The sequence below is a fragment of the Bos taurus genome, chromosome 22, assembly GCF_002263795.3.
Source record: "Bos taurus isolate L1 Dominette 01449 registration number 42190680 breed Hereford chromosome 22, ARS-UCD2.0, whole genome shotgun sequence".
NCBI lineage: Eukaryota > Metazoa > Chordata > Mammalia > Artiodactyla > Bovidae > Bos > Bos taurus.
In genome coordinates, this window is record NC_037349.1 from 58,545,274 (window position 1) to 58,564,580 (window position 19,307).

Sequence of the window (19,307 nt, forward strand, 5' to 3'; positions counted from 1 at the left end):
TCTGGCCCAGGGATGGAACCTGGGTCTCCCGCATTGCAGGCAGATTATTTAGTATCCAAGCCACCAGGGAAGGCCCCACGTGGAGAGGCCATATTAAACTGCTCTCCAGGGTCCTCTGATTGGAAGGGGGCCTTCCCTGGTCCTGGGGATCTGGGAGCCCAGGAGTGAGGGGGCTGGGTCACTTCACTGTCTCTGGGACTCAGGGGGCCTGGTGTGGCTCAGAGGAGGAGAGTGACTTGTCACAGACGGGGGAGTGGTGGGGGGAGCGGGTGGGTCTGGACTCGCGTGTAGAAGCACACGCTGGTGGCGGGGCCCTGGAGGTAGCCGGCTCTTCGTGGGAGCCCCTGGGGCAGCAGCTCTGGGTGAGGGAGCTCGGGGCCCACCTGGGCTCGGCTGGGACCTGGTGCCCCCAGGGCGTTAGGCTGAGACAGGAGCCCACGGCCGCCAGGGCCGGGAAGTCGTGTCGGAGCTTATCGATCGGTGGCAGCACGCTGCTCCTGCCGCGTCCGCTGCGGGCTCAGCCTCGCGGGCTGGGGCGCTTCGTGCCGGCGGGTGTGGGTGGGGCTTCAGGATGGAGGTGCACCCTTCTCCTCCGGGTGAGAAGGCAGCCCTCTGCGCCTATACTCAGGGCAGCCCTTCGGAGACCACGCCTCACGCACATGTCACCCCTGGGCTGACTGGAGTGTCTTTAGGCAAAGCGGGGACTGTGGGGTTGTAGGAGGAGGATGCAGGGGCTTTGCCCTGCCGCAGAGACAGGGCCTCCTCGCCCTACCCCCCCGAGCCCCCTTTCCTCATCTGGAAAACACGCAGACGACGGGAGTAGAGAACTATTCTAGGTGATTATTCAGTAGAAATCTGGAAACTGCAAGAGTCAGCCTTCCAAAGGGAAGCTGGGGAACCTCGAAGGCAGAGGGTTGGAAACCTGGGCATGGGCCAGACTGTCTTGGGGATTTGCTGAAACACACGGCAAGACCCACCTCTGATGGGCAGGTCCCAGGCGGGCCGGGGAGCAGGCGTTTCTGCCGACCCCACCAGGGCAGAACACGCCCCTGAGAGCCCTGGAGCCTCAGGCCAAGGGTGCATGAGGTCTCCCCCAGGGCTGGCCGGGACCCCAGGCCCTCGTTGGCCCCCTTCAGAGGCAGGAGTCTGTGCACCATGTTCCCGCATCCCTGGAGTTGAAGGGTGACCGCGCCCAGCCATGTGAGCCTGGAACACAACGGCCTGTTTCCCTATTGTGTCTCCACGCCCAGGTCTTCCCCCCGTTTAGGCTGATCCCCAGGAAGGTGACGCTGATTATTGGGGCCACGATGCAGGTAGGAGTTCAAGGCCACGCCCTACCCCCACCACCACCTGGGGCTTCAGAGCGGGCTGTGCAGGGGTGTTGCGGGGTGTCGGTGCCCCAGCCCCGGAGGGTGGGGTGTGGGCACCCGGGGGAGCTGGCTGATGGGTCCTGCTGCCTCCTCCTCCAGATCACCTCCGAGGGCGGCCCCCAGCCCCAGTCCAACATCCTCTTCTCCATGAGCAACGAGAGCGTGGCGCTGGTGAGCGGCGCCGGGCTGGTGCGGGGCCTCGCAGTGGGCCATGGCGCCGTGTCGGGGGTCGTGCAGGCTGTGGACGCCGAGACCGGCAAGCTGGTCGTCGTGTCTCAGGTAACGGCGGGGGCGCTCCGCTCCCCAGGACCTGAGGACCACCCCTCTCCCAGGGTCCTGCTCTGCCCTCGGGGCCCGAGGCACCTGCCTGTCACCCTCCCCTCTCACCAGGCCAGACCTGCACTTGCACCCCCATGGTTGCCCTTCTCCAGACTGAGGGTCCCTGAAAGTGAAAGCCATCGGTCATGTCCGACTCCCTGCGGCCCCGTGGACTATACAGTCCATGGAGTTATCCAGACCAGAATACTGGAGTGGGTTGCTGTTCCCTTCTGCAGGGGATCTTCCTGACCTAGGGATCGGACCCGGGTCTCCCACATTGCAGGCGGACTCTTTACCAGCTGAGCCACCAGGGAAGCCCAAGAATACTGGAGTGGGTAGCCTATCCCTTCTCTAGCACATCTTCCTGACCCAGGAATTGAGCCGGGGCCTCCTGCGTTGCAGGCGGATTCTTTGCCAGCTGATCTCTTGGCTCCTTAAGGGATGGGGCCCCAAGCTCTCCCGCCTTGGGGACATTGCAGTGCAGGGTGGTGTAGCGGTTGTGACGGCAGACCCTGTTTTCCGTGCCTCCGTGGCTCCTCTCAGGACTCTCTGCTCTGCCTGGGCGCAGCTCACCCACGGCCATCCACAGCTGTTCTAGGCCTGAGCTGGTGTTGCCCACGTCAGAGCCCTCCCGCCTTTAGTTCATTCATTTCCAGCAGGGCTTGCAGACATTCTCCCAGTAGAGTTGGGATGCTGTGGGCACTGGGGAGCTTATGGTGTGTGTTTTTAGAGGCACATGCTGGCTTGGCTGCCATAAACCTGGGTAACTGGGCACCAGTAGTATTTCAGACCTGGGTTGATATTTCTAGGAGAAGAAAACCTGAGTCAGCCGCTAGTATCTGCTCAGCTAGAGGTTAAATTATCCCTAGGCCTCCTTTCCGGAGTTGGGGACATTTCCTAGCAGCTTTTCTGGGTCAGTAGAGATGCTGGAGGCCGAGTCAGGAGGGCCTCACCCAGGAGGGGCCCCCATCCTGCCCCCCTGCCCCGTAACCTCATGTGGTGGCTCTGGCCCCAAGCAGGTGGTGGGGGTTGTCTCGGTCTGCTCTTTCCCTTCTTTCCTGGAGTGGGCACTTCTGTGGGCCTCTGGGAAGGACAGAGCACAGCGTGTCCCCTCCTGGGAAGGGCTCAAGCTGCTTGGATTCTGCCCCATGTCCGCGGCCAGCAGTGACTTGGAGGAGCAGCGACTTGGTGGCCTGGCCATGCGGGAGCCCCAGCTCTAAGAGAGTGTTTCCTTCTGGGTGATGTGACTGTGGACAGAAACTGGGTCCCTGACAGTGGTCCAGGAGCCCTGCTGAGTTCAGAGCGTCTAAGCACACAGCTCTGTGTGCTGGGACCCCCTGGAGTGGGTGGGACTGACCTTTACCCAGCCCGGAATTCATTGATTCACGCCCTTCCCAGCAGTTCCAGTGTCTCCCCAAGTATCCTGGTCACACCGCAAAGTCCTTTTGAGTCACAGGGTGAATACTCCAAGTCTATCAATTTTATAAAAACAAGAAAGTACCAGGCGTGTTGAGAGTAAAATTAAGTACCAGGGAGGGCCTACTTCGTTCCTCTCTACAGAAAGGGTTTGCAGCCTCAGAAATGGGAGTTTCGGGCAGGGACCCATTGTTGGCATGTAGCCCCTGAGCCCTGCTGGCTTGAGCCCCAAAGCCGTCTTTCCAGGATCTTGTGGAGGTGGAGGTGCTGCTGCTCCAGGCTGTGAGGATCCGCGCGCCCATCACAAGGATGAGGACAGGGACCCAGGTGAGGTTCCCATCACAGGGATAAGGACAGGGACCCAGGGAGGTTCCCATCACAGGGATGAGGGGGGGACCCAGGGAGGTTCCCATCACAGGGATAGGGGGTACCCAGGTGAGGTTCCTATCACAGGGATGAGGACAGGGACCCAGGGAGGTTCCCATCACAGGGATGAGGGGGGGACCCAGGGAGGTTCCCATCACAGGGATAGGGGGTACCCAGGTGAGGTTCCCATCACAGGGATGAGGGGGGGACCCAAGGAGGTTCCCATCACAGGGATGAGGGGGGGACCCAGGGAGGTTCCCATCACAGGGATGGGGGGGTACCCAGGTGAGGTTCCCATCACAGGGATGAGGGGGGGTACCCAGGGAGGTTCCCATCACAGGGATGAGGGGGGAGACCCAGGTGAGGTTCCCATCATAGGGATGAGGTGGGGACCCAGGGAGGTTCCCATCACAGGGATGAAGGGGGGGGACCCAGGTGAGGTTCCCATCACAGGGATGAAGGCGGGGGGACCCAGGTGAGGTTCCCATCACAGGGATGAAGGGGGGAGACCCAGGTGAGGTTCCCATCACAGGGATGAGGGGGGGACCCAGGTGAGGTTCCCATCATAGGGATGAGGTGGGGACCCAGGGAGGTTCCCATCACAGGGATGAAGGGGGGGGACCCAGGTGAGGTTCCCATCACAGGGATGAGGGGGGGACCCAGGGAGGTTCCCTCACAGGGATGAGGGGGGGACCCAGGGAGGTTCCCATCACAGGGATGAAGGGGGGGACCCAGGTGAGGTTCCCATCACAGGGATGAAGGGGGGGACCCAGGTGAGGTTTCCATCACAGGGATGAGGGGGGGACCCAGGGAGGTTCCCTTCACAGGGATGAAGGGGGGGACCCAGGTGAGGTTTCCATCACAGGGATGAGGGGGGGACCCAGGGAGGTTCCCTTCACAGGGATGGGGGCGGGACCAGGGAGGTTCCCATCTCAGGGATGGGGGCGGGGACCCATGTGAGGCGGAACCTCTCCAGCCCCTCCTGTCTGTGTCCTCGGAGCAGCCTCCAGCAGGTGTCAGGCTCTGAGACCTGGTTCAGGATGAGCCTGGGGGAGCTGTTCCCAGGACGCTGTTTCCTCTGCTGGGGCGATTCTGCAGCCCCTTGACCCTGTTCACTCTCTGGGTCCAGCTCCATTCCCGCCTCTCCTGCTGCGTTGCCCAGGCTCCCTGTCCTTCTTCCCCGGCGCCAGCTCCCGCACGTGTGGCGCCCACCCCTGCAGTCCTGCGGGGGTGACGCCCGTGTCTGTGCCGGTCTGTCGCCTTGCTCACCTGGAATAGCACCTGGTGCCTCCCAGCAGCTGGCGTTTGGATGGCATGCACCTTTTTCGTGCTTTGTATGTCATAGTCCGCGTGGAGTGCATTACCCCGGGGGCGGCTCCGGGGTCATCTCCGCATCACAGATGAGGAGGTGCACACGTGGCAGGCTTAGGGCGTCTGCTGAGGCCACACAGCCAGTGAGCGTTGGGACTGGGCGCTGACCCGCAGTTGGACTCAGCTGCACCCCAGCCCCTTGCTGTGGTGCCTCCATGTCCGTTTGCCCTCGGATCAGCGCTTGGTAAATCCAGAGTGTGGGAGACCGAGCCCACCGCTGTGAGCAGGGCCCCCACTAGACTGAGAGGGACGGGAACAGGGTGAGCCGGGCTGCCGGGGGGCTGCAGGCCCCTCAGAGCTCTAGGCGGCTATTCAGGAACGGGGTCCCTCGGCCCCGGAAGGACGGGCGGGAGGGGCTGGCGCTGTGCCGGGCCGGCCGCCGACTTGGGAGGACTTGATCGAGGCCCCCCTTGCCTTCAGGAGACAGGGCGGCAGCGGGCCCTGGGGGGCACTGCAGGCTGTGTCTCAGGGCGTCCGGGGGCTCCGGCCATGGGACGCGGGTGGTCACGGGCCTGGCTTCTCCCCGCAGATGCCCGTCTACGTCACCGGGATCACCAACAACCAGAACCCTTTCTCCTTCGGCAACGCCGTGCCGGGCCTGACCTTCCACTGGTCTGTCACCAAGCGAGACGTCCTGGATGTCCGCGGGCGGCACCACGAGGTACTCACCCCCCGCCCCGGAGACCCTGACCTGAGGCGGGAGGGTTCTCACTGGCCCCCGCGCCGAGACCCCGCCCTCCACCCCGGATGACAGCCCGTCACCCCCCCCGAGACCCCGCCCTCCATCCCAGATGACAGCCTGTCACCCCCACCCCTCCACCCGAGACCCCGCCCTCCATCCCAGATGACGTGAGGTGGGAGGGTTCTCACCCCGCCCCCCGAGACCCCGCGCTCCATCCCAGATGACAGCCCGTCACCCCCCGAGACCCCACCCTCCATCCCAGATGACAGCCCGTCACCCCCCCCCGCCGAGACCCCACTCTCCATCCCACATGACAGCCCGTCACCCCCACCCCTCCACCCGAGACCCCGCCCTCCATCCCAGATGACTGCCCGTCAGGCCCTCGTGAGGCTTCCTGGTCTGCAGCCACCCTGTCCCTCCCTGGGGTCCCTGCCCCCTCCAGCCCTTCGTGTGTCCAGGAACCCGGCCTTCAGCTCCCCTCTCGTGGGTCCCAGGACAGGCTGCAGCCTTTTCCTCTTAAGCTCATTCTTGCTGACCAGCCGCACCACCCAGGGGCTTAGAGGCAACCTGCGCATGGAAGGGGCAAAGTCACTAGGCCCCAGAACGTCATGGGGTCCTGGTGGGGGTCCCCAGTCTGTAGCGTCTGACCCCCTTTCTAAGATGTCACCTGCCTCTGCCAGCCCTGGAGTTTTCTCCAGGCTTGTCCCAGGGCCCTACCCCGTTCCCTTAGGCTCCCTAGGGGGGCCCTGGCCCCTCCCCAGGTCTGTGCTGGGAGGTGCTGGAGAGACACACCGCCCCGTGCATGTGAGCTGAAGGCCGTGCGTGGGGAGGGTGGACACGCCCAGGTGACCTGGTCAGTGGGCTGTGCAGCGGGTACTGGCCCTGTGACTCCAGGCAGTAACCCCAGGTGGGCCTCGGTCACACGGGGCCTGAGTGCGGCTGCTTCCCGGGGTCCCTCCTTGTCTTGTTTGTGGACAGTGGGGGCCTGGAGAGGGAGTCAGACGGGGGATGGGGTCTCTTAGAGGCTGCCTGAAGCTCATACAGTGCAAGATGAGTACCCCCGGTCCCCTGTCCCCATGGAACCAGATCCTGTCCCCAGACCATCCCCATGGTACCCAGGCATGTGACTTCTTCACAAATACCCCATAACAAGGGCTCTGTGGGCAGCACCCCAAGCCCAAGTCGTCGGGGTGAGTCCGCCCTGAGCCCCGCGGCCAAGGCTCTAAGTCTTGCGTGAGGACACTGGCGGGGCCCACCTCTCCCGCGGGCCCTGGGAACGGCGTGAATCGCAGCGTGGAGTGCCCCACGCGTGTGCCAGGGTTGGCAGGCCCCCACCGGGGCGAGAGGGCAGCAGGGTGACAGGGGCGGGTGGCTTGGCCCTGTGTGGGAGCCGGGCCCGGGGCCCCCTCGGGACGTTCGGTTCTGTCTGTCGCAGGCATCGCTCCGGCTGCCGTCGCAGTACAACTTTGCCATGAACGTGCTCGGCCGGGCGAAGGGCCGCACCGGGCTGAGGGTGGTGGTCAAGGCCCTGGACCCCACTGCCGGGCAGCTGCTGGGCCTCGCCAAAGAGCTCTCTGATGAGATCCAGATCCAGGTGAGGGTTGGGCAGGCAGGAGTTGCTGTCAGCGGGGGAGTGCTGGCCAGCCCAGAGCACTGCTCCCCCCAGGGCTTGTAGGGACACGTGGAGGGTGCTGGGGGCTGGGGACCAGCCCTGGGGGGTGCTCGGCCTCCGGGGAGGTGTGGTGAGGCTGGCAGGGCCTGAGCTGGGGCTCCAAGGTGCTGTGGGAGTCCAGGGCTGGGGTGACCCTGGGCTTCGTCGAGGGGAGGCGTTTGGGGCTGGGAGGGCCTGGCGGGGGCAGGTGGGGGACTTGGCCCATGCATGCAGAGGCCTGGAGGTCTACAGTAGCTCGATGCACTTCCAGAGCAGAAGCTGACTCTGAGCTGGGTGTCAGGTGCCTTCTGGGGGGAAGAGGCTGGAAAATCTGGGCCAGGCACGCATCTAATTGCCTATATTTCACAAGCGCTCGTGGAGGACGAGACGGAGGCAAACACCCCCAGGGCAGGGGGGTCACAGGGAGCAGGCAGTGGAGGGTCCCAGGAGGCCTCAAGAGCTGTGCCCCAGGAGACAGGGTGTGACCCCATTGTTCATAGATGGGACCCGAGCCTCAGGACGGGGGCAGCCAGCCTGCTCAGAGCCCCTCGAGGGGGCAGCGGCAGGGTGGACCTGTCCACCCAGGGCCTGGCCCACGGCTCTCTCCAGCCCCACTGGCCTGAGCACATTTAGCCTGAGGGACCCTCTTCTGCTGATGTGAGACTCAGTAATGTCCTGACCTCGTGCGTATGTGCTCAGTCGTGTCTGACTCTTTGCAATGCCATGGGCCGTAGCCCACCAGGCTCCTCTGTCCATGGACTTCTCCGGACAAGAACACTGGAATGGGTTGCCATTTCCTCCTTCACGGAATCTTCCTGACCCAGGGATCGAACCCAGGTCTCCTGCATCACAGGCAGATTCTTTATCACTTGAGTCATCCAGGAAGCCCTTAAATGTAATATCTGGGTCCCCCTAAATTGCAGAGAAAGACTGAAAGTGACTCCTAGATATCATGAGGAAAGACACAGTTTCAAACCCCCTCTTCAAGAGGAAACAAGCCAATTCTAGGTCAGGCACATACCCCACGCAGGGTGAAGGAGCACATTTCAGAGAGAAATGCCTGTCTGCCCAGCCCCCACCCCCGACTCCTGCCTGCATGTGCGTACACAGACACACACACACACACACACACACACACACATAGAGACACGCACACACACACAGACTCACAGAGACGCATATACACACACAGACACACACACAAATACACACAGAAACACACATACGTACACACACACACACAGACTCACACACACACACACAAACACACACAGAAGCAGATGTTCTTCCCAGCTGAAGACAAAGTGAAGCGAGCTCTGACCCTGTCCTGGAATTAGAGACAGGGCTTTGCATCTTCCGAATTCTGTTGCCTCAGTCGGGTCATTTAGCAGCTCTGTGCCTCGGTTTCCCTGGCTGACAGCAGGTAACTTTCAAGCGCATCGGAAACTCAGAGACGCTGGATCCAGCCCACAGAGGTGTTTTATTTGGCTCACTCAGTACTTCGAAACAGTCTTTTATTTGTTGCCAATGTTGAAAAATAGGAAGATTTTGTCTAAAAGCCCAGTGTGCGGCTCGTCCTGGGGACATTGGGTGATGCCACCGGCCAAACCGGCAGGAGATGAGACAGCCTCTCACTGATAGAGCTGAGCCCCCAGGTCACAGCCCCCAGGCCCCCTCGTCGCCCTGACCCCAGGCCGTGCCCCGTGCTGCTGGCACTGACGCTCCTCGGCAGGTCATGGGGCAGGAGAGGAAGGCCCCGTTGTGCCTTCAGCGCTGTGTCGGGGGGACCTCAGGGGTTACCTGCCCGGAGCAGTGGGAGGGGCCTGTCTGGGTGTGTGTTTACTGTGTGATGCACAGCCAGTGAGGCAGCTTCGCTCTGGGAGCCGTCGGCCCAGCGGATGGGCTCACCTGGCTCTGGAACCCGGTCCAGCCCCCAAGACCATGCCCCGTGTAGGGAGCCCTGCCCCTCCGTAGTGTCCTGCACGTCCCCAGCTCTGGGAGGTGAGCGCGCCAAGGATGCTTCCCTCAGGACCCTTTTTACTGATGAGGAAGCTGCACCTGAGTGTGTGGTCAGAGCAGCTGCTGGGAGGGAGGGGACGTAGGCCAGTTTCCTCTTCAGAAATCACCCGTTCGGTTTTAGACACAGGCCCTCGGAGCGTCCAGCTGGCCTGATCGTATCAGAAGCCAGCGGGGAGCCCCAAGGTGTGCTCAGCACCCAGGCTCGGTGTCAGGGGTGCCAGCAGCCCGAGAGTCCTCAGAGAGGGGGCCTTGGAAGGGTGTGGGCACAGTGGGCTGCGTGCAGAGAGCGGCCTGGAGTCCCTGGGGGAGGGCTGCCTCATGGGCTGGGGGCTGCCAGGGAGGGGCAGGGTCAGATCCCCCCGACATTGTCAGCTGTATCAGCCACTGGCCGGAGGTCACCAGGCACCCTGTCCCGGTTCTGTGAGATTCAGCAGGAGCCTGACAGGCAGAGAGGGTGTGAGGTGGGGCTGGGGGGGTGCCTGGGGGGTCGTTGTGGGAGGGGCCGACGTGGAGAGCATGTCTGGCTGGGGGAAGGAGAATTCAGGCAGAGCCTCCCCAGCCTGGCAGTGTCACCAAGCAGGACCCTAGACCCCATCGCTGAGTGTGCCTTTTACACGCACACCCTGAGAGCTTGGGGGATCACAGCCCTCGCCCCATGAAGAGCCCCGGGGGCCTCCCCAGCGCACCTGCTGCTCCTGCTCAGCATGCCCTCAGCGCTTGCCGCTGCACCCGAGCTCCTAGCGGGGTGGCACCCGGGTCTCTCGACCCACGAGAGGCACACCAACCCTGCACGTGGTTCTGGGGATCAAGGGAGAGCAGAAATCGCCCTCTCCCCCAGGTGTTTGAAAAGCTGCGGCTGCTGAGCCCTGAAGTAGAAGCGGAACACGTGCTCATGTCACCGAACTCATTCATCAAGCTTCAGACAAACAGGTACGTGACTCGGCGCGGCTCCATGTGGGTCGCGAGGCTGCGCTCACGTCCGACGGCTCATTTGTCAACGTCGGCAGGAGCTGTGAGTGCCAAGGGCCAGCCGCACCTCCCTGCCGTCCTCCTCCTCCTCCCGGCCGCGGAGATGGCCCGTGCTTGTCTGCAGCATCTCCCCTTGGGCCCTTCTCCTCCTCCCCACGGCCCAGACCGTCTCATGCTTTCTGCACAAATCCAGTTCTTCAAAGGCGGGAAAGTGCCAGCTTGGAGGGGTTCAGTCTCTCAAATGCCCCGTGTCTTTAAGACTTGCCACTCAGTGTAGTCTGGGAATTGGGACATCAGCTGGGGGGAGGGGGCACATGAAAAATGCAGATCTCGGGCCCTCCTGGGTTGCTGAGACGCCTGTGAAGGCTGAGAAGCGAGTTCTGAAGCCTGCAGGCACACCAGACTCCTGCCTTGTGTTCCACGGTAGTGCTTTGTGTGTGAACTGCAGTTGCAAAGTCGGGAATTGCAAGGACGTTGGAGAAACACACACACACACACACACACACACATCCACATACAGTGGGCACACAGCCAAAAGTGTCAGCGCCCGGCTCTGAGCTGGACTCTGGATCCCAGTCGGATGACAGCGGTGCCCTGGAGGAGTCTGGTGGGGGAGAGGGGAGTGTCGTGTGAGAAGGCTTGTAATGGAATGAAGCCGCAGCCCAAAGGAGGGCCTCCGTGCCAGGATTCTGGGGAGGCACGGCCCCCGTGGACATGCAGGAGTCGGGTCTCACAGGATGCGCATGAGTCCTGCAGGTTAAGAGGAGGGCGTTGATGGAGGGGGCAGGAATTTGAGGCAGAAGCGGTGACATTTGCTTAAGGAGTCATCTGCGGAGGATTTGTGGGGCTGCGGCGCAGAGGGTGACTGGAGGGCGGGCCTGGGAGCTCTTCTTTCCTTCCTCTCTTTGTAACATCATGAATATGTAAAAGAGCAAAAGAGACTGCGTCATTTGTCTCCTCTCTGGTACACGTTATCAGTAGTTTTCCGAACCACATTCTTATTACAGCAACGGCCCGTTTTTATCCAGTTATTGGCGGAAGTGGGACGGGGCCAGGCCGTCGCTCCCGTTTCACAGCTGAGCAAGCCGAGGCTGGGAGAGGGGACTTGTGTGTCTGAAGATGCACAGTTGCTGGTGGGCCGTTGGGACTGCCTCTGGGCTCCATCTGGCTCAGAGCCCGCGGGCTTCCCATGTCGGTGGCCTCCCTCGTTGCAGAGCACAGGCTCTAGGCTTCGGTAGTTGCGGCTCACAGGCTGTAGAGCGCAAGCTCAGTAGTCATGGTGCGCAAGCTTAGTTGGTCCGTGGCACGTGGAATCTTCCCGGACCAGCCTAGAACCCGTGTCCCCTGCACTGGCAGGGAGATTTTTATCTACTGAGCCACCAGGGAAGCCTTAAAATGGAAGGATCTTTTGACTGCAAGCGTCTGTGTGGCTCATGAGACCCTCAGCTCTCACATGCTTCCTGCCGACTGGCTGTGGAAGGTGCTGCCCTACTGGGAACCCTTGGTTTTCCAAATGAGGTTTCCCATCGATGGCCAGTGAGCTGCAACAGGCTGTGCATGGCGGCCTGGTGCGTCGTGAGGCCAGGATTGTGTTGCTTTCTCTCCTTGAGCAGCAGCCATCTTGCCGCTGTTGTCTGCGAGCATGGGTGTGTTTCGTTTTCCCAAGGGATGGCGCTGCCTCTTTGAGCTACCGTGTCCTGGACGGGCCAGAGAAGGTTCCCGTCGTGCATGTTGACGAGAAGGGCTTCCTGGCGTCGGGGTCCGTGATCGGCACGTCCATGGTCGAAGTGACTGCCCAAGAAGCTTTCGGGGCCAACCAGACCATCATTGTTGCTGTCAAGGTAGGATCTCGTCTGCCTCCTTCTTGGAATAAGAGTAGCAGTACTGTTTTCCCCTCGCAGGTGTGCGAGTAAAGATACTCACCTTCTAGCCAAGAAATTGTAAGAAACTATTAAAGGTCCTAGGTGAGACTATAAAGAAGGCTGAGCACCAAAAAACTGATTTTTTTGAACTGTGGTGTTGGAGAAGACTCTTGAGAGTCCCTTGGACTGCAAGGAGATCCAACCAGTCCATCCTAAAGGAAATCAGTCCTGAATATTCATTGGAAGGACTGATGCTGAAGCTGAAGCTCCAATACTTTGGCCACCCGATGCAAAGAGCTGACTCATTGGAAAAGACCCTGATGCTGGGAAAGATTGAAGGCACGAGGAGAAGGGGACAACAGAGGATGAGGTGGTTGGATGGCATCACCGACTCAATGGACATGAGTTTGAGCAAACTCTGGGAGATGGTGAAGGACACAGAAGCCTAACATGCTGCAGTCCACGGGGTTGCAGAGATTTGGACACGACTGAGTGACTGAACAGCAGTAATAGGTGAAAAGCTGAAGCATCTCCTGGGTATCAGAGCAGAGATCCTTGGACATGATTGATATCAATGAGCTCATTTCATAGATGAATAACTGTGGCCCAGACCCGTATGAGGTTTGCAGGACTGGCACCCCGGTGTCCTGACTGGCCATCAGTGCCTGGATCAGCAGACACCTAAGCGCGATGAACTCAGCATGTGCTGTCCTGGCCCAGAAAGCACTCGGTTACAGACAGCACCTGGAGGGTGAGGGGGCCCATCTCACAGGCGAGGCAGTCGAGTCGCCAAGGCCGCCAGGGGCTGGGAGTCAGGCTCTGGGCTCCAGCCCATGTCGGCCTGCCCCGGGATGGTGCCCCCTGGTCCCCCCACCCCTGCCACCATGCCCAGCATGCCCGTATGTCCCCTGCCTCTCTTCTCCTGAAGACGGGATGTTCTCCTTGGGAGGCCCCCGGATCGGGTCCCGGGGTTTATCCTGAACAGAATTTTCTTTGCACATCTCATCACAACCACAGTGTAATCCTCGCTGACAGAGCAAATACACGACCTCTTGAATATTAATATTTAGGCTCTGCTTGGGTCCTGGGCGTCTTTCCTTATTAGTATCTTTTTGTTTCAAGACGGGCGTCTAGCAGGGAACCCCAACCCTAGTTTCCAAGTGACCGAAAGTGACTGAGGACGCGTCTCGGGTCACCAGATGGTACTGAGTGCCAGCTGTGTGCCCATCCCTGGAAGTGGGGTCTTTGAGGGGCTGGCGTTTTGGCCACGATGGATTTTACTGGAGACAGAGAACCAAGGTGGCTCTCTAAGGACCTTGGGTTCCCAGGCTCCCGAAAGCTGTCGTCCCTTCCTTTCCCATCCCCGCTTTCCCTGGAGCACCTCCAGGCACCTCGGCAGCATGCAGTGAACCCCAGATACCACCGCCGTCCGAGCGGACATTGTTTCTACTTTAAATGCCTGGAGAGCCAGGTCCTCCGACGCAGCCCAGCATTCAAAGCCCAGGGGATGTTTTTGCAACATGAATAATGATCTAATTTTTCACAGTCGTGGACTCTGACTCTTGTGGGTTAGATTTCCTCGGAATGAGGCCAGCCACCGCAGGGAGGAGGAGGGCCAGCATCTGGGCTGGGCCAGTCTCTCCAAGACCCCAAGTCGGTCTCGCCCCCAGGCGTCATGCGCTGGGGAGCAGCTGGAGTGGGCGCCCGTCCTGGGGGACTCTTGGGGGCGCCCCTGGTACAGTTGTCACCGCGGCTGCTTGCTGTCCCCAGGTGTCCCCTGTTTCCTACCTGAGGATCTCCATGAGCCCTGCCCTGCACACTCGGAACAAGGAGGCCCTGGTGGCCCTGCCCCTGGGCGTGACCGTGACCTTCACTGTCCACTTCCACGACAACTCCGGAGACGTCTTCCACGCTCACAACTCCGTCCTCAACTTTGCAACCAACAGGTAGGCGGTTGGCCCCCCGCATTCCCCACGTGGAGTCACGTCTCCATCAGATCCAGATCTGACTCACACAGTGACTGATGACCACGCAGAGAAGCCAGTGCTGCTGAAGGATGAGTTCGTCACTCATGGTTCCCAAGGGCAGGGCGTTCACCCCACTCTCAGACCCCAGGAGAAGCACCAGGCTCGGCCAGGCAGCGGGCATGAGGGGCCGTTACCGAGAGTCTTTATTATGAGACACAGTCATTTGGCAGGGACGTCCCCTAATGCCCAGGAAGCGGAGCCCAGAGGTTGGGGCTTGTGGCTGGAGGTTTTTGCTAAGCCTTTGTGGGAGCTGGGCTGCAGGGGAGATGCAGACAGCCCTGGCCCTGCAGTCAGTGGACGCGCAGCGCTCGCTGCTCCCTCTGCAAAAGCCGATCGGAGAAGGCGCATGCCTTCCAACGCTCAGGTCGGCCAGGACGGGGTCCGATGGTCACTGGCCTCTGCTGTGTGCAGGCCTGCCTACGTGCCGTCTTGCTGACTCCTCACTGCTGCCCATTTGTAGAGGCCCAGAGAGGTCAGGCCACGTGTCTCAGGCCACACAGCCAGAGAGCAGGGTTTGAATACCAGGTTCCATTTGCGCTGCAAGGGCAGTTCTTTTCGGCTGACACTTCCGGAATAAAACTGCAGCCTCAGGCCAAATATGAGGGGGAGGGGAGTGGTCTCCAGGAAAGAGAGCTGTGGCCCCAGGCTAGACCTGCCCACCTGTGAGTGCACTGGAGCAGCAGTTCTCAAAGTGTGGTCCCCACACGGCAGCATCGCCGTTGCCCGGGAACCCTTAATGCACGTTCTCAGGACACTTGGGTGTAACAAGGCCTTCAGGTGATTGTCAAGGCTGAGGACCACCATCCCAGGGGATGTAGGCCAAGCCAGGAGGAGCTGAGAGGAGCCTCAGACCCGGAAGGAGGCAGCAGGGCTCCAGCGTGTCCTCTCCGGGCACAGCAGGTCAATACCAGGGGCTGGTGACCACTTCAGCCTGGGCTTCCCGCGGGCCCTGGAGCAGACATGTGCCCTGCGCTGAGCACACCTGGGCCCAGGCAATGGGAGAGCAGGGTCTGGAGTTGGGCCTGAGTCAAGCCTGGCTCTGCCCTCTCTGGGGCCTGTGAGCCTGGATGGATGGGTCACCCCTCCAGGCTGCCATATCTACACCTGTTGTGTGGGAAAGTGGCCTCGTCCTCGGGGCCACCAGCTGAGGCTGTGGTCACGAGGGCCTTTGGACTGTGGGGTGCTCCGTGCACACAGCAGGGCATCTGCAGGTCTGGGGCACAGGCCGCCCCTCGTCCAGCCCCCCAACTCCCCTGTGGAAGTCACATGGGCCCTTCCGTGGCTGGCTCATCCGTCTCCAAGAGAGCGCTCAGGGCTCGGGAGGCGGGGGCGTGGGGAGGGAGGCCATGGAGCTGGGGCCCTGACCCTCCGCTTGCTCAGCCCAGCCGTCCCTCCCAGCCCGCAGGGGCTGTCGTTCCCGAGTGCCCGCGTGTACCCACACGCCTGGCGCTGACCTTAGCTCTTTCCAGCTGCTGACCGGGTTTGCTGCTCACGTCAAGCCTGTGATGTGGGTACATGGTCAGCCCCACTCAGCAGATGAGAAAGCAGGTGGGCAGGGGCCATGCCCTTGTCCCAGTTACTTGTTTGAGGGCTGCCCGTGGCCCCAGAGTATCCTGGCTCCCTGCTTGGGCGGGCTGGGAGCACAGCCTCATCACCTCCTCTGGGCCTCGGCCTCCCCGTGGGACGTGGGGGTGCTAAAGCAGGGCGTGCTGTCTGGGCCGTGGGTGGTGGGGGAGTCTAGTTGGTACGGCCCGAGGCCCCTCACCTAGAACAGCTGCTCCGTGAACCTGAGCCAGGCGGCATCAGGGCGCAGTGGGCAGGCGCGGGGCCCAGCCGGGAACCTGTGCCAGACCCTCCTTGGGAGCTGGGGCCGCTCCCGAGACTTAGAGCCACGTCTCCCGTGCTGCAGGGACGAGTTCGTGCAGATTGGGAAGGGCGTCGCCAACAACACCTGCGTGATCCGCACGGTCAGCGTGGGCCTGACGCTGCTCAGGGCGTGGGACGCGGCGCACGGCGGCCTCTCCGACTTCGTCCCGCTGCCCGTCCTGCAGGCCATCTCCCCCGACCTGTCCGGGGCGGTGGTGGTGGGGGATGTACTCTGTCTGGCCACGGTCCTCGTCAGCCCAGAAGGTACGAGGGGTTCCAGCCGAGGGACGCGTGTCTTGTGTTGGGAGGCGGGAAGGGCTGCTCTGCCCCCCGGGGCCGGTGTGCATGTGGAGCTTGGTGAGGTTTTGGAGCAGGCGTCGGAAAACTGCTGTCCCGACCGGAGCCAGCCCGCGGCCTCTCCCTGCACTGGGCTAGAAGTGGTGCTCGGCTGCACTCCAGCTCCCCGTGTCAGCAGCCGTTTTCATCTGTGTGCTGAGTGGCAGCGTCAGAGACAGACATGTCCAACCCCAAATGTTACCGTCTGGCCCTTTACAGGGACCTGGTGGCTCAGATGGTAAAGAATTCGCCTGCAATGCAGGAGACTTGGGTTCCATCCCTGAGTTGGGAAGATCCCCTGGAGGAGGGCATGGCCACCCACTCCAGTGTTCTTGCCTGGAGACTCCCATGGACAGAGGAGCCTGGCGGGCTATGGGCCAGGGGGTTGCAAAAGAGTCAATGAAAGTGAAGTCGCTCAGTCGTGTCTGACTCTTTGCAACCCCATGGACTGTAGCCTACCAGGCTCCTCTGTCCATGGGATTTTCCAGGCAATGGTACTGGAGTGGATTGCCATTTCCTTCTCCAGGGCATCTTCCCGACCCAGGGATTGAACCCAGGTCTCCTGCATTGTAGGCAGATGCTTTACCGTCTGAGCCACAACGATAACAACAAACTCATTTTAAAACGAAGTTACACACTGCCTTTAAGGAAAAGCAAATATTATTTGCCGCAAATAGAAGGTGGTTGTTGAATGTTCTCACGTGTTTATTATGTAACGAGGTTGGCTTTTCACTAAGGACCGCGGTCTAGTGACGGCTCAGAGTCTGCCACCTGCTCTGTTTGTGTAAAAAGGATCGCGTAGCGGGGTGGCTGGGCGGGGGCGATGCTGGGGGATGGCACGCAGCGGGCCAGCCCTGGAGGACCAGTGCCTGGGTCATCCCAGAATGGGAAATGACCGTGAGGTTCCCAGCGGGGAGGCACTGGGCAGGAGCAGGTGGCATGCTCCTGCGGGGTGGCACTCGGGGAGCAGGTGGCGTGGCCAGGAGCTGGGGGGTGGGGGCAGGCTTGGGGCAGCGGGGACGCTGCCCGGTGAGACAGACGCGACGGGAACGACTGGAGTGTGAGGTGTGGGAAAGAGGTCACGCGCAGTTTCCCCTCCCAGGAGTCCCCGGGACCTGGAGCTCGTCAGCCAGCAGCATCCTCCACGTCGACCCCAAGACAGGTGTGGCCGTGGCCTGGCAGCCAGGCTCCGTGACTGTCTACTATGAAGTCTCCGGGCACCTGAGGACCTACAAGGAGGTGGGCCTTGGGCACACATTTGACTCCCGGGGGGTGGAGAGCTCATCTTCCCAGCTGACTGCTTCTCTTCTTCATGTAAGAAGCTCCAGCGCCTCGCGAGGCAATTGGCTGGGGGTCACGAGCCTGGTGGGGGGCCGGCCCCTCCTCACAGGCTGCTGGCACCCCCGTCCACAGCAGTGGGAGGACAGAGGCAGCCTCTTGGAGGCATCCCCGCGCCCACGCCACCTCGACGGAGCCCCGTGGGCAGGACTGTCCGCGTGGGCGTCCCCCCGGGAGTGGCGGCCGTGGGCGGCCCTGTGCAGTGATTTGGCATCACCGGCAAAGCCAGCCTCCCCCAGCGAGTCACCTTTGGAGTCTTTGTGGAGGCGAACAAGACCGCTCTCTCTCCTGTCTATCTCCAGCCGAGAATGAATCAATGAGCAGAGTCTGGCTGCTTTCCACGCGTCTGTCTCATTCTCCAAGCAGCGTGTGCTCCGTGGAACCCAGCAGTGTGACCTAATAGCAGGCGTGTTCAGCGCTGCTGCTGGGGCGAGCTAGTGCAGACAGAGGCACCGTGTGACCGACAGAGCAGTGCCCCCCACCCCGAGAAGCCCCGGGGGTCAGCTGGACAGGCTTGGGCGGTGGGGGCAGGGGCGGGGCTGGCAAAGCAGGGCACCACCCAGCAAACGTGTACAGGCTTTGAGAGCCAGCTCTGGGGCAGCGGAGGCTGGCGTTGCGATCGGATCATAGCTCAGTTCAGCCGCTCAGTCGTGTCCGACTCTGTGATCCCACGGACTGCAGCACGCCAGGCCTCCCTGTCCATCAGAACATGCGTTCAATTCCAGGTAGCTCCTAGCGTGGTTAGGTGTGCGGGCTCTGGGGCCAGGCTGTGTGGGTTCAAATCCCGGCTGGACACGGACAGGCAGTGTGACCTCGGGTTGTCCTTTAACCTCTCTGTGCCTCAGTTTTCTTACTGGCAAAGCGGGGCTGACATTGTTGTGTGGAATAAATGAGTCGTTCACGGGTGTGAAGCCCTTAGGACAGACATGAGCTGCTGCTGTTCAGGGTAAGGACGTTGTAACTTAGGCCAGATGCAGTAGGGATTCATCAGAGAATTTTTTTAAGGCAAAGAGTGATGTCGATGAGAGGTACGTTTGGAAAGATTGCCTGGTACCTGGCCGAGTCCAGGAGACCGAGGGAGGGGGCAGTGAGGCCTGGGGCCCCTAGGTGGGGCAGACTAAGGATTTGGAGACACTCAGGAGGGAGGGTCATCGGAGCTCGGCGACCATTTAGGAGGAGGAAGCCTTGGGAGTGAGTGTCAGGGTCTGGCCTGGGCGATGAGAGGGGAGCAAAGAGGGGAGCAGGGAGGAAGGGCGGAGCTGGGGGCTGGTGATGGGGGTTTGAGGTGGCTGTGGCTCCTCAGCGGGGCTGGGGACCACGCAGCTGGGCAGCTGTGTTAGGAGCTCCAGGGCTGAACGCTGGAGACGGCGAAGGGTGGGGGCGTGGGGGGTCTGCAGCCCTAGAGGCGGTGGGAACAAACAGGGCCTCCCGGAGCAGGAGCAGTGGAGCTGGGTCTGGGGCCTCTCCCCGGGGCGGGGGAGGAGGCGTTGCATGGGAGGGGTGAGCGGGGAGAGACCACCCCTCAAAATGCCTGTGTGAGCCTGCATTTGGTCAGGCTGGTTCTTCTTGAATGAATGGCACTGAAGTAAAACAGGTCCTTCTCTCTTCGCTGAAAGATTAATTAACTGAGCTGACGTTCAGAGAAGAGGCTGCGTGATTTCAGGCCTGACATCGACCCTGCCCCATGCTGGGAGAGGCAGCTGGTTCCATGGGGGC

At 61.5% G+C, this 19,307-nt stretch overlaps 1 protein-coding gene across 3 annotated transcripts in view; it reads left to right on the top strand.

Annotated features, from left to right (window-relative positions):
- The window catches only part of NUP210 (nucleoporin 210), a 91,399-nt gene that overhangs the window by 63,856 nt on the left and 8,236 nt on the right, over positions 1–19,307 (top strand). For all 3 annotated transcript variants that reach the window (XM_024982365.2, NM_001191461.1, XM_059879452.1), the window contains 10 exons: positions 1,251–1,313; positions 1,470–1,649; positions 3,351–3,431; positions 5,371–5,502; positions 6,959–7,117; positions 10,032–10,123; positions 11,829–12,003; positions 13,795–13,970; positions 15,961–16,181; positions 17,356–17,492. In XM_024982365.2, the coding sequence (XP_024838133.1) occupies positions 1,251–1,313; positions 1,470–1,649; positions 3,351–3,431; positions 5,371–5,502; positions 6,959–7,117; positions 10,032–10,123; positions 11,829–12,003; positions 13,795–13,970; positions 15,961–16,181; positions 17,356–17,492 (1,416 nt within the window). The remainder of the gene's footprint in view (positions 1–1,250; positions 1,314–1,469; positions 1,650–3,350; positions 3,432–5,370; positions 5,503–6,958; positions 7,118–10,031; positions 10,124–11,828; positions 12,004–13,794; positions 13,971–15,960; positions 16,182–17,355; positions 17,493–19,307) is intronic.